The 14,936-nt window shown below is 46.7% G+C and overlaps 1 protein-coding gene across 1 annotated transcript in view; it reads right to left on the bottom strand.

Moving 5' to 3' along the window:
* LOC119441593 (lipase member J) overlaps window positions 1-14,685 on the bottom strand; it is a 58,475-nt gene extending 43,790 nt beyond the window's left edge. The window contains exons 1-3 of the mRNA XM_037706201.2: window positions 14,434-14,685; window positions 2,995-3,217; window positions 2,341-2,455 (exon numbers count right to left, since the gene is read on the bottom strand). Of these exons, the coding sequence (XP_037562129.2) occupies window positions 2,341-2,455; window positions 2,995-3,217; window positions 14,434-14,553 (458 nt within the window). The 5' untranslated portion in view covers window positions 14,554-14,685. The remainder of the gene's footprint in view (window positions 1-2,340; window positions 2,456-2,994; window positions 3,218-14,433) is intronic.
* Window positions 14,686-14,936: the final 251 nt, after the last annotated feature.

Raw genomic sequence — 14,936 nt, 5'->3', positions numbered from 1 at the left:
GCGAATGCAACTTAATATTCAGGACTGCAGCACAAACTTGGCACAGCCAACGTTCCAGTGTACTCGTCAATTTCACTTTATGGATGTTAATTATCAAGAAATTCAGTGCTTTCGGCGACCCTGTGGTTCGTATACTTTTGCTCACGGGTGTACATAACCTTCATGTATTTGTATACCTTCAACATGAAGTATACACTGTATAACATGACAATTGGTTTATGTGTAACCGTGTATTTCTATTGGTTTCAGTAGTAACATGCTGTAGTAAGATCGTGTGGACTCGGATATTTCTGTGAAAACGTGCTGTGTACGTAAATGACTCCGTTATTTGTATGTGATCGCCCTTGTGGTATAGTGTCGTCATCGCCATTTACGATTTTCGTACCGTCACCAAAGGCGCGTATATCGTGCGAGATACTGATCAACCGACCCACTAACTGACGGAGATGAAATGGCGGTGGGCTAGCACATGAAACTTCACATTGACAAGAGATGATATTGAACTCACAAACACTTGAACTTTGAGCTTGAGAACTTTGTGATAGTTTCATGCATAAAGCGGACAAAGATGCACGGAAATGCACGGAAATGCTCCAAATTCGTGCTGTCGCTTCGCAACGCCCCACCGCCACTGGTGTTTCATTTTTTAATACAGCTCGAGATGATATGCCTACTCTGGGGTCGTATTTTAACGGTGTCGACTGTCAATAATTGCTTTTCTATTTGAATTTATGTGCTTATCACTGTTCAAAATGTAATTGCAAATTATGACGAAGTACACAAACTACAGCCCCTCTTCCGTATGATGGTGGAACATCCTATATCTGTTATTCACTGAAACTACGCTAAATGTAGCTGCCCTTCTAATGTAAAAACTTTTTCAAGGTCATATTAAATGAGATAAGAGACAAACCCGGCATATCACGCGCTATTCAAGGAACAAAATTTCCGAAAACATCCCCGGGCATTATTCGAAATAGCCTGCCCCATAGTGATCTCTTCTAGCAGCCTTAAACCCAGCAAGATATGAGAGTGGGCTAATTAGTTATTCATGATGTGTCCCCTGTGTCTAGTGCCCTTGTGTCTAGCCCCGTTAGTTATTCCTTGTGTGTTTTTGAGCTGCACTACTATCTTTCAACCCAGTGTCATTTTGGAAGATTTTAACCCGCCGTGGTGTCGTAGTGGCTTTGGTGTTTCGCTGTCAAGCCCGAGGTTGCGGGATCAAATCCCGGCCGCGGCGTCCCCATTTAGATGGGGGCGAAATGCAAAAACACCCGCCTACCATGCATTGGGTGCACCTTAAAGAACACCAGGCGGTCAGAATTACCTCTGAGTACCCCACAACGCCGTGCCTCATATTCTGGTTTTCCTACGTCAAAACCCAGAATTTAATTTCTACTTTGGAATAGTTTACGGCTTTCAAGCAATTTTAAGTAAATTTCTTTTATACAATTAAACTCCGTTCTTGTCTTTCCACAGTGATAGACTATACGTCTTCTCTCATGCGAGTGCACATCTGTTCTTGGATCTTCATGAGTCCTCACAATATTCTCAATCCTTCTGGTCTCATCGGCTTCTGCACTCCCCCCGCCCCCCCCCCTCCAATTAATTGCTACTGTGCCAAGTACTTTACCGTTCCGCACTCCTTTAATGGCTACCAGGTTCTCTCCCCTCATAATGTCCCGTAAAGCCCTTTATTAAGCGACACATTCTCGTACAAAGTTCGTTCGTTCCACACGATGCACGAAATTAATCAAAATATTTGTTGGTTAGTGCGCTGCAAGAGTTATGCGGTGTATGAGCTGTCATTTAAATATTTATACTTTAATTTGTTATGCCTCCGTCGTTACAAAATTATATGAAAAATTATTGATGTAGAACGCTCCCTGGCGGGCGCTTTGCAATTTCCTTGGTGCAATAATTTTTTTTCAGTCTGGCCTGGTGAAAGGTCCTCAATCTTCAATGCAAAAATGTGGCGACAATTTCCTCTTAAACTGCACGCACTTGTACCGTTGTTGCCACCCGCTTAAGACATTGGCAGCGTTATCTATGTAAACGTTTGAGAAAATGTACACCCATCAGGGATGGCGCAACAAAAGTAGTTTTGACCTCTGCCTGTGAATGTGACATCAAATTGAGGACTGCAGTCCAAACTTGGCATTATGCACTCGTTAATTGTACCAGTCAGTTGCATTCGTCGTCATTCCTCTCATCAATTTCAGTTTATACATGGTAATTCTGAAGGAATTGAGTTTTTTCGGCGACCACTTGGTCCTGTATACTTTTGCTCACGGCTGTACATAGAGAAGGCTGCTCAAAAAATGATAATATGGTGCTTACGAGAAATTCCAAAACTTCTTTGATTTCACGTCCAAATTCTTGTGCTTTTTTCCGTAGGTGTTACCGCGGACGTTTCCTAGCCACACGTCGTATCCGTTGTCAGCCAATACGTATCCTGCATCACCATGAGAACAGAACAAACGTAATCATGAACATAAAAGGTAATAATTGCTTCATTTTCTGCAAGAAAAACTTGCATTCTTACTCCAAATTTACGCTGTACTCCGCAACCATTGTTTCTCCATTTCTGAAAATTGGCGATGAAATGCTTTCCATCGCACTTTTTCGGCGATAACTCTAGCGTGCCATGTATTCTCGTTAATCCTACTTATCAGTGCGACCACTGTGCGGTGTATGACCAATATAGTAATAACGAAAATGACATACAAACTCTTGGACAAATACGTAGTCGAGTAGGTTAGGATGATGCATTGATCGTACCTCCCACAGCAAATGCTGAACAAACGCAGGACCAGACTATACTCATGGCGTCCATTTGATATTAATTGCAGGTTAGCTTCGAATACGCGCTTTGCTAGTGCCCACAAACGAGAATCCTCGGAACATTCACAAATATTTCCAATCTATCTCCGATCTGGCACCCCTTATAGAAAAGAGTGAGAGGAATTATAAAAATAGGACACCGGAGCTCACCCAGCGACTGCTTGGGGAAGTCGAGTACAATGGAGGCAGAGTCTGCCAGGAGGCCCGTCATGAAGAACAGGGGTCCACGCTCGCAGCACGCGCTGCTTGTCTCGTTGGCGCCGCAGTGTCCATCCCTGCCGTGACGTATCCGGTGCAGCTGCAGCAGGTAGCCGTCCTCTGTGGCTACTTCGTGTGTCTCGAAAGGGTAGCCCTTGCTGCGCACCAATGTCTCCTGCATTCGTGACAGGGCACAACGCACTGTATATTAACGTGGTTCTAAACGTTTGAAGGCGACAAATATTGATATACGTCGTGGAATGGCCTAATGCTTATCTGAATGGGGGCGTGGATTGATTATGCGATGCAAGTTTAACAAGTGGCCTAGAAGTAGGCAGCAAGGAAAGCAAAGAGGCAAAGCGTCACTTGAAAATTGGGCCGAACCCATCTCACGATGACTGGAGACAGTACTGCTGTAGCATTTAATCAAACAGTGACCCCAGCTGGCATCACAGAGGTTGATTGAAGGCCATAACATACGGAGTGGATGATACCCACTGGTGCAATTCGGCGTCAAAGACTTTCTTCGAACAGTGGCCCCTACCCAATCCCGCATTTACAAAGACACATGTCGGCGTGAGAGAGCTTCTCTGAAGAGAGGCAAGACCACCCAAGAAAATCTCACCAGCAAGATGGCACGTACTCAGGGACCCAAGTTAATCCGATGGTTGTTTTAACAGCGGAGCTGTTTAGGCTCTCCTTGCGCCACGTAGCGTAAACCAGAAATGTGGATTGATCCTGTAGGTAGTGCAGAAAGGGTCCAAGTGCAATGGCACATACTCCTGTGAACTAGCGAAGATGTCCAAGCTCGAGGATGGTCCTGTCGAGTGTCCACCGCAAAACCTCCGCCTGGCGATGACGTCACCATGCGTCGTCTAGCAACGCTTCGCCACAGCTGCGCCGACTGCGCCGAGCCTCGCCACAGGAAGAGGAAACAACTTTAGTCGTAATTTCAGACGGAGTAGATCTGAAGGCCTTGGCCTCCAGGTGGCCTCGGTTGAGGCGACCTGCAGAGCCCAGGTCGTGAGATTTTCTTGGGTTGTCTTGCCTTCTGACCTTAAGAGGGCCTCCCAGGCTTCCTCTGAGGGAGCTGTCAGTAGATTTTTCGGAGGGGGCTTGGCAGTGCATCCCCGTAAGATATGATTTTGGGTGGCCAATTGGTTCTGGCCCTCTGGCCACAATTGAGGAAAATTGGGTCCACCTGTCCGCAAGTAATACACGCCAATCTGTGTGGACAGGGGAAAGAGTCGGTTTGTATCTGGCGTAAAATTGCGGTCTGTTCCCTGGATAGCTCCTTATCAGGAACTGGAAAGATTTTCCTAACCTCTTTGAAAAATGTGGAAAGTTCATTAAATATGGTCGCTGGCTAGCTCCAGAATTCCACTGATTCTGAGGTGCACCCCGCCCGATTGGTTACAGCTGCGTGAGCCGTGACGTCATTGCGCGCGCCGCATCGCTTCGCCTTAGCTTTGCCGAGCCATGACGTCACTGCGCCGTGTCGAGTGGTTGCCGCGGCTGCGCAGACACAGAGCTAAGCCGTGACGTCACTGCTCCGACCCACGGGATATATAACTCCGCGTCGCCGCCACGGCGACACCAAAGCCCCGCCGTCTCCTTGCCGAGCACATACGCTGCTAAGATGTGGCGGCCGAAGAAGAGCGTCACTCCAGAAGCAAAGGAAGCGCGGCGTGAAAGCCGCCGCACCGCTACTCGAGAGCGAGTGAGAAGACTTCGGCCCGATCACGAGTATCGCGCCGCTGAAGCGGCCGCGAAACGTTGGCGATTCACAGAACATCCAGAGTTACGAGCCCGCGAAAGCGAGCAAAAACGTTTGAGCGTCCAGAAGCATCCAGATACTTTAATGATCGAGTGTTCGTTGCTCCTTGGGCTGTCGATAATTCCGGGGTGATCTTGCGCAAAACGTGGCCGAGTCTCGAAGCATAGCCTCGCAAAAACTTGGCTGAACCGAGATAAAACAAGGTGGGGTCGCCAGCTTTACTGTTTGCCCAGTCTTCACACCACTAGTGTGAAGCTGCATGCCTGAAATTCTTTTGAACTCTGTTACCTCAGCACAGCCTTCCGATGATCTAACCATTCGACCACTGTGACTCAGGTAAGCAGGGAAACAGTTAGATACAAACATGTATATAAATGCAAATATACATACAAAGAAAAATAGGTAGCCCGCGGTAAGTGAGTGAAGTATGCTAAGAATGCTAGGGCATTATAGAAACACTGTTGTTCTTGAAGCGTATACACAGACAAAAGGCATTATATGGAGATGGGCCGCATACACACTCATTTACCGAGACGCATGCACTAGTACGCCACACTTTTCAGTCAGTAAAGCAAGGCTTAGCCAGCGACAGACAAATGTTTCCACTTGTGTGCTCATCAGGACGTTCGAATTTCACGTGTTTCCTCCCTTCGTCTGCGTCGTGCCCCACACGTTACGATTCTTGTCATTGTTTCTGCAGCCACTTTCGCGAGCATTTTCCAACAAAAAGATAAATAAATAATGGCTGTGCTGTGTTCTGTTTTTCTTCGCCCTTCGCTTTCTACGTCCTGCTTCACTTCTCGCGAGAGCGCGCTGAATGTCAGACACGAGCAACCTTGCGTTGTGATGCAAATGAGCGGATTTGCATCTGTTTGTCACACGCGATGCCGCCGCAACCGGGCCTATGAGATCCGCTGTAGCGTGACGGCGCGCCTCCGTCACAGTGGCGTTCCCGCTCATCCGCGAATGCCACGCGCGGAACAATACGCGTCAACATCATGCAGGCGCTCCTTTCCGCGAAAGTCATTCCGTGCGCATATGCCGGCGGGCACCCTTCTTCCTGCTCTCATCGCCGAAGACATTTGAAAATTTTAAAGCATTACTATAAACAATTCTTCTAACAGTTGTGTCCGATCTACCGTCGTCCGACGGAAATTTGCGTTTTTCTGCCCCGCTAGGTCTTCCTGGTCCAAATGTTTCCAATGAAGTGAAAGCTTTACATTGCGTCCATCTGAACCGAAAAAGAAGGAAATAAAAGAAAATATTCCCACTACAGTTCTTGGAGATGAACTGAAGGTGTTTCCCACGAAATTCCAACACCTAAAGCTGCTGTGCGCCGCATTGGGTTCTTGAGGCTTTTTTAATTTCACGATTATAATGCGGTGAAATATGGGCACACATTATTTGAGGACCATGTTTGTGCCACCTTAGGCAGGTACAGCGCCTCGGCTATGAGAGACGGTGCAGTGGGAAATCATTTAATATTTATCAGCTGGGTTTTTGTGACTGGCATAAAATCCTAAGCACGTGCGCATGTTTTGCGTGTTTATTGCCTTGCATTTTGTTCATATATCCTCCTCCTCCTAAATGAATTTTTTCCCGGTCTCGAAACGAACCCGCGACCTCTTGCTCATCATCAGAATGTCATTTCCTCTTCATCTGGTGTTTAGCGAGGTATGAGCACTAGGAGCCCTCATGTTTTCTTAAAATAATAATTAACTTTTCGACACATTACCTCTTATGAGACTTTCCGCAGATGGGTGCGTATGGTGGAGAAACTTGTAGAGAATCCGAGGCTCTCCTTTTTCAAACCAACCTTATTAAAAATTTACAACTGGTGTGATGCATCTCCTATGACTCTCAATGTTAACAAATGTAAGCCGATTATAATCACACGTAAAACTAACCTGCCGGACACTTCTTACTAATTCCATAGCTCGACTCCCTGGAACCAGTCCTGGAATGACCAGTCCTGGAATGAACACACCGGGTACCTTTTCAGCAATGCCAACCGCACAATAGGTTACTCTCATGCAAGCTTTTCTCTTTCCCCTGTTCCAGGAAAAAATATTTTTGATATGACACTTCTGCCCTCCAAACTCGAGTATGCTTAGGTTAGGTTGCGTTAGATGCGATGATCGGCCAAACACGCATCATCCGTGGTGGGTATGCCATGCTCCACCATCCCCAATGCCATATCCCACCTCCCAGTCCACACCCCCAAACCTGAGTGGCTGACGGCGGCCACCACTCTTTCGGACAAGAATACCTGCTGACAGAGTTGACCTGTACTGAAACTCTCTGCTCATTAACCTCTTAGAAACAATAAAATTGCATCTCTTTTTCTTCCTTTGTATGTAACCCCCTTACTTTATAATTTCTTGGCGCTGTTGAGGTTATTCATATTCAATGTGTTTGCTTTATAAAAGCTTGATGTCCTCACTTTTCTGCTCTTACAAGTACGATACCTCATATCTCCGTACGTCGTCTTGTAAGTCGATTACGTGCGTCTCACAAAATTTGTTTTAGTAAGGAGGACCCAAAGCAAATACTTTTTACTAATCCTTACTATGATCTATTCGTTCCAATCACCATATGAAATTTAGTGCCCCAAATTGCCGGAATAATCAGTACTCTCCAGCTCCTTCATTCCAAAGGCTATTCAAAACAGGGACCACCTTTCCACCGTTATAGTCATCATTAGGGACCACCCTCCCCTCCTCAAAAAAAAATCGAAGTCGTCCGTCAACGCTAATATCACGCAAATTCCCTGTAAGTATTTGAATTCAGTATTTTTCTTGTATTTTCCCACCCATTTCATTAAAGCCTGACGGCCGTCACAGTAAATACATTCAAAATTATCTACTCAACCACCACCCGAGGTGTGCGTCGTATAGGCTAATGAACAAGCAAGGATTGCGTAAGAGGTTATCACTACTATGAAAATACTTTAATGGCTCTAACCACGTGTTAGAGCAAATCTGACGCGCAAATCTGTACACAACGAGGAAATGGGGCCAAGAAGCTCCCACGCGTCGAGGCATATAGGCCCGCAGCCCCACAGGCTAAAGTTAAGTATACATTCGTCCACGACGTATTATACATGGCCGTGCTCCGCGGAGCGACTGTACAGCTTCCCCTGCTGCTCATTCGAGCAAACCTGCACAGCTACAGTGATGCCTGGAGGCGTGGCCTCGTGTCATCTTCTACAATGTTTGTGCGCCGACGGAAATGCTCACTGGAGTCAAAGACGCGGTGTAGTGAGCTCGAGGCGGTAAAACCGTTCTTCCTTTCATACGTGGTACGTACACGCCAAGGCGGGCCTCCCGTGATGCGAGAATGCTACTGAAAGCATGCTTGGTTCACCGCACCAAAACGCAGGCTTGGTTCAAGCAACATAGCGTACGACATGAACAAAAGAAATTAAACTATTCTCTGTTACGTGCCAGAACCACGACCTGATTATGAGGCACGCCGTAGCGGGGAACTCCGGAACAATTTGGACCACCTGGAGTTCTTTAACGCACACCTAAATCTAAGTAGCCGCGTGTGTTCGCATTAAGCCCTCATCGAAATGCGGCCCCCGTGGTCGGGATTCGATTCCACGACCTCGTGCTTAGCAGTCCAACACTGGTTTACGACACGAAGCCACGCCTCTAGGCATCACTGGGTGTTAGCAGGTCTGCTTCGATGCGCCACCACGCTGGCTGCGGTGGCACTCCGCGGAGCGTGGCCACGCGCTCATGTACCACGTAGTATTTTCACGGGCGAGTGTACTACGTAGGTGTCACGCTAAAGTGCACAATGCAGTCATCCGGCAGCGCGCAAATATTTTCTGCACCAGGAGCGGGCGCACAGAGGCTAAAAGCTTGCAAAAGAAACGAAGCAACAATCTGTAACCATAGGGAACGCGAAGGATTTTCTTGCATATCATGTGATACTTTTTAGTAAGTGCCCTCATAATCAGCAATCGTGTCGAACATTCATGTTTGCCACCATTAAGCTAAACTTTCCTCCGCATGCACACACTTCATTTCATTTTATTATCTTAAAGACCGGTATTACACTTAAGCGTTGAATGCACAAGCTCTACAGATGAGTTAAAAGATTATGAAGTTCAACGTCCTGAAACGCGTGGAAGCAGTGCGCCATAAGAGACGCCGTAGAAACTCCAGATTAGGTTATACTGCCTGTGGTTCTCTAACGTGCACCCAAAGCACGACCCACGGGCGATTTGCCATTCCGCCCACATCGAGATGCGGCTACCATGGCAGAAATTGAACTACCCAAGATCTCGTGCTCAGCAGCGCTACGTCATAGCTACTGATCCACTGCGGCAGGTACAGGCGTATTGTTAAAATATACACACGAGATACACGCATAATGTATCGCGTGTGTAATTATAATCCAGTTGAATTATGAACATCACTAGCGTGAGGTGCAAACAGGATATGCACGCATATAGAGCAATAAAATAAGCATTTCGGGACAGGTTAATATTTAAAGCGTGTAGCAATCATCTTGAGCAGCTGATAGTAGCAATGTGCTTGGGAGGACGTTCGTGCCCGTGGGAGCTCTGTGAATAAGAGGGAGAGAGAGATCCCGCTTGCAGCGCTCGTGCGTTTCCACGCGTGCGTATCTATTATATATCGTAATATTAGTAGGGCCTATGAATCTACGAATCAACTTATTCGTCCTTTGTTATTCGTCGTTCGTCCTTTGTTATTCGCAACATATACCTGCAATGTCGTTCTTGTCGCAGGCTTTGGGTGCTTTTCACGCAGGAAAATATTCCATGTCCCCAAAAGCGTGCATTGCTGGAAAACCTCCGGAATTTGAAATACAGTCACGCTCTGGCAGTAGGACAGACGCCTGCGCGTTCGCGCTATTTTGCACTGCTCTTTTTACACACGCGTAACAATCCTAACAAAAAAAAAGCGTGCACATATTCTGCGCATGTTGGTATCTGTATGTACCGAAGCTTCCGTGTACCGGTTACTTACTAAAATCCAAATAAAACTCTTTATCCTATGCGCCTCGTTTTTCAGCACAGCGTTTATACGTGTCCACCCTGCATGGCATGGGGGTATCCCACCACGCGACCCACCTGAACCACGTGACCGCGGATTACACTTGTCTACAGGATCGGTCCACTTCATCCAGCGATAATGTGACCGAGCAGAAGTGCCCCGGGGAAGAAGGCACAGAAAATTTAGCTCTCATAAAGGAATTATGCGCTTGAAGGTGCGTATCTCTTGCAGTCGGGATGTTTAGGCACTATTTGTTATTTAATTGCGTAAATCCGTTGAGAACAGACCAGGCACATCTGTAGGCGTAGTACAGGTGCGCAGATGTACAGATACGAGGTGGTATCGAACATTTTTTAGACTACCTCTGTGTTCAAGGAAATAGTTTCCTTGGGTAGCAGTGCGGCCCTCTAAATGTTTGACACCACTTAGCGAACATGTCGAAATATTCGATTGTACGCGTCGAGCACCTTCTGCCATTCGCGCTGGACTTCAGCAATCGTGTCCAAACAACGACCTTTGAGCTGTTTTTTTTTAAATTTTGAAATAAGAGCTGTATCAGCCATGCCGAATGTGCCGATCGACCCGCCTTTCACGTCCGGTGTACGGGTATGAAGCTAAGACCAAGTAACGGCCTTCGCTGTGGAAGAGCCCAACGTCACTGCGGCCGAAAGTGGGCTAGGCACGTCAGCAGCTAGACAAAGTGCACGCTCATCGTCTTTTAACGCGATAGCGGGAAGGGCCCCGTGTCGCAGAATATGCGGCGTCGGCGTCGGTCTCGGCATCCGCGGCCAAAAAAATCATCACGAACCACCCCGACCACGCAGGCACTCCGCATGGCTCAGGGGCGCTGGTAAAAATAATTGAATTTCTCAAACTAAAACGCGTCCGAAAAATCGTAAAGTACGACGTAACCACAACCCTACAGGTGTGATAGCTTCGGATTGTAATTTGAATGTACGAGAAAACATAATTCTGCTGCGCGGAAAGTCAAAACCCCTTTCCAGCATTTCTACCATTAATACAGCGGCGCGCCCCGGTCGGTGTTCCTTGCAAAAACACCATCCAGGTGGCGCTCGCCTCTTCGGCAGGCACGCGCGGAGGCGAAATTGGAGAAAAAAGAAAGCTGCAGTTGCCGGGAAGCCTGACAAGCAGTCAGGAATCTTTGAATGGTGTTGCTTTCCACTCTTAAAGGCGAAACTTAAGCGTCCTCCAATTTTTTCGATATATACAGCATGCCATGTAAGCGTTCTTGCTCATGAGCTTCGAGCTCAAATTGAGACTCACGCCGATGCTGCTCACAATCAACCCGGGAACGACCTGTCCCACGCCACCATTTCTGAGCCGCAGCCGCGGGTGCAGTTGCACCAATGTTGCATGTGCACCGCTGTGCTGCATATGCGTCTCGCCGCCAATACACTGGGCATCGGAGATTTGTCCCGTAGGATCATACCATCCACCGCGAGTTTTACGGCCATGTTTTAGTGAGTCGAAGGGAGGCTGTTCATCGAAAACAGCCCGATTTCTGGCACACAACAACCTGGGCGCTGCATAACGACAATGCACCCTGTCACAGAGCTCTCCGTACATGCGAGTTTCTCGCCGGAAACAATGCGATTTCTCCTCCACACTCGGCCCACTCGGCCCACTTGGCACGTGCTCATTTCGCTCTCTTCCCAAAGTTAAAACCCCCAGCTCAAAGGTCGCTGTTTTGACACGATTGCTCAAATCAAGCATGAATCGCAGAATGTACGTGCTCGTCCGGTACACGGAATATGACTTCCAGGGCACAATCGCAAATTGACAGGGCACTGTACTGTTGCGCACTGGGACCATTTTGAAGGAATGTTTTAATGTACGTAAATAAATTGCATTCTACAAGACACAGCATGCCTCGAAACTTGTGGTACCACATTGTATATAGCCAGATTCGTCATGTGAGCGCAGTCCTCTGTGTGATCTATCCAGCAAGGCACCAGCAGAAGCACCGAGCAGCAGCCGCGACGGACAGCAAAGGTCAGCAGGTTATGCGAAGAAAGCTTTGCCTATAAAAAAGACTACAGACGCAGAGGTCAAGAAACCTGCGTGAGCCATGCTATCATGCTGTACTCATAGTTTTCCATGGGCATAACAGTGCGATCTTTATTAATTCAGTTAGACTGAGAATTATGTCCACATGCAACTATACAGCGACCTACCAAGCATGGGATTCTGTTACACAGTGCCGTTAGACGCTTCATGACCTTTTATCGTCAGTTGGTCATTAATACGTACTTAGATCGTGCCAAAACCAGAAGGGCTTGTGAAACAAGACAGTGGGGGCGAAATCGATCACTAACGCCTTCGCCTCAAGGAAACATTGCCCCAGTGCACAGGTGTGTCAATAACTTCCTGGAGTGATGCACCTGCGGTATATTTGTACAGGCAGCTGGTCTTCCCCTCACCGGCAGTAAAGCATAATGCGAACATCGCCCACAATTAGCGTATCTACATACTCTATGCATTGTATGGCGGTCATAACGGTCATAAGTTACAGACGTTAGCCAACAAACACTTCAAAAAGGTTATGTACGATAACTTTCTCGCGAGCAGTGCAAGTTTCCAAGAGAAAGTTAAACTACACTCACACAAGCATCCGAACCCAAACGCTAGAGTTCCGTAGATAAAGCCTCCTCGGAAATTCATTTTCCTCTACCTTTCCGGAGCCTCAGACAGTCACGTTTAGCCGCAGTTGTAAACACTTTCAGTCATAAAGGTTTCCGCCTGCATGCATTGGCTGCGAGGCAAAGTTAATGGGAAAAAAAAGAATGCCTAGTTACCCAATCTCTTGCGGTCGTCAGGACTATTAAGACTGTTGCACAATCTTGCAGAAACTTGTGTTTACAGGGAGGCAAAAACATTTGCTGAAAACGATGGTAATTGATTACCAATACTTTTTCATGTCCAAAATCTACATTTCAACTGAACACTGACGTGGACGAATTGACAGCTGCTAATAGCGATCTCCTTAGCTCAAATTTCTCGCCGCGATACCAGTGACCATATGTGCGTCGAAAACTCAGCACCTCAGGCGTTCTGTTTTTTTTTTTTAAAGTTTCGCATTGGGGGGTGAACACCACGACCGGAAACAAATCTCAAGACACCGAATTTCTCAGCGGCTGAACATCGCAGTCGCAACAATTCCACGAAGGAGAAAAAAACTAAATTTTGTTGCAGCCGCTTTAAGGCCTAACCCAGACCACCCTGACCAGCAGAAATGTGGGTCTCAGTCATAGCACCAAGGAGCAAGTTTACGTATAGCAGTCACCGCAATATCATGGAAGCAACAGAGGTACAGCATTTGTGGGAAACTTGCATACGCCCCCCCCCCCCCCCCCCCACTCATACCAGTGTGACATAAATAAATTCATACTCAGCGGTATGTGTCCCATCATGCGTCTTGACCACACATGGTGTTTCTTCTTTTGACGCGAATTGTTATTGTTTAGTTTTTTCGTGGTTTCCACTTGTCGTCTAAATATGACTTACGCTTATACCTCCGGTAGTGCTATTGAAGTTTGAGCCAACGTTAGACTAGTATCAATTAGAAGTTATCGCAAGTGTTTCTCGTAATACCCAATTTTCTGTGCCTCATGTCGTGTTCCGTGCTACGAGTAGAAATGAAATGCGCAGACGATATATAAACAGGGTGTTCATATTTAAGTTTGACGGAATTTTTAAAAATCGCCTGTGGCAGGTAGCATAATTCTTATCGTTGAGCTGGTTGATTTGAAGAGGCGGACATTAGTAGCACGAGAAATCGAAACACATATTGTATTGAACTAATTAACCAAATTTGCCTAATGAACGTCTTAGTTAATTACTTTACAACACATATTGCAATTTCAAAATTGTAGCCGGTGAGTTTCCAACACGTATTCACTTGGAATAAATTTCTAAAATGACACCAGTTTGGAGATACGCATACGCCATCAGACTCGCCGTAAATATGCACTGTTGTTCCACTTACTTTGTTACCGAAATGCTGTTTCATACACTGAAGCACAAAAGTAACTGGAACGCCCATGTATTTCGTCCCACACTTTAGTAAATAATATGTCGAAACTCGTGTCATCCTGGAAATTCATTTCAATCAATGCGTCTTGCAATCTCACCGGCTACAATTCGTAAATTGCAACATGTGTCGTAAAGTAACTTGTGTAACAGCGCGACAAATAACAAGGAAGGTATGACGATAGAGACAGAGTAAAAAGAGCGAAAACAGCGCTCTTTTGACTCTGTCTCTATTGTCGTCCCTTCCTTGTTATTTTTCGCGCTGTTACACAAGTTGCAATGAACCAACTAGCCCAGCAAGCCATCATTCTGTCGTAAAGCAATTAACTAAGATAATAATTAACTAACTAATCAAGGTATTTTTGTTAATTAGTTGAACATGCGTTTCGATTTCTCGTGCTGCTAATGTCCGCCTCGTCGAATACCCCAGCTCAACGATGAGAATTATGCTACCTGCCACAGGCGATTTCCAAAAATCCTGCAAAGCTCAATTTTGAACACCCGGTATATGGGCATATGAAGGAGTGAACTCACGATGGTTGTGCACACGTCGGGGTCTTTAGCGTTGTTGCTCATGAGCTTCGCGGTGAAATTGAGAGCCAGGCCGATGCTGCTCACTATCAATCCGGGAACGACCTGTGCCACGGCAACCATTTCTGAGCCGCAGCCGTGGGCGCAGTTGCACGAATGTTGAGGGTGCGCCGCTGTGCTGCGTCTCGCCGCCAATACTGATCCGCCACATCGCAAGAGCGCCGATGCAAGCTGTTTGTCCTTGCGCCTGAGAAGCTCCGCTGACTCCATCATCGCGTGCACGGCTGTTTCTATAGTAGATTGAGACAACGCCATCGCTTCTCGCGCTGGTACACACGTACTTCTTGTGATGCATCATTTTTTTTTGTGAGGAAGAGACTAATGATACAACGGAGCATTAGGGAAATTTTTCCGGTCTATTTGTATACGGAATTTCTCACTCGTGAACGGCACCCACTACAAGTTTGTCATTGCCGTAATTAACTCGAGTAGGAGCGAAACAATGT

Source organism: Dermacentor silvarum, chromosome 2, assembly GCF_013339745.2.
Source record: "Dermacentor silvarum isolate Dsil-2018 chromosome 2, BIME_Dsil_1.4, whole genome shotgun sequence".
In the NCBI taxonomy this organism is placed as follows: domain Eukaryota; kingdom Metazoa; phylum Arthropoda; class Arachnida; order Ixodida; family Ixodidae; genus Dermacentor; species Dermacentor silvarum.
Note: the sequence above shows the minus strand (reverse complement) of the source record. Positions and strands in the feature narration are given on the sequence as shown.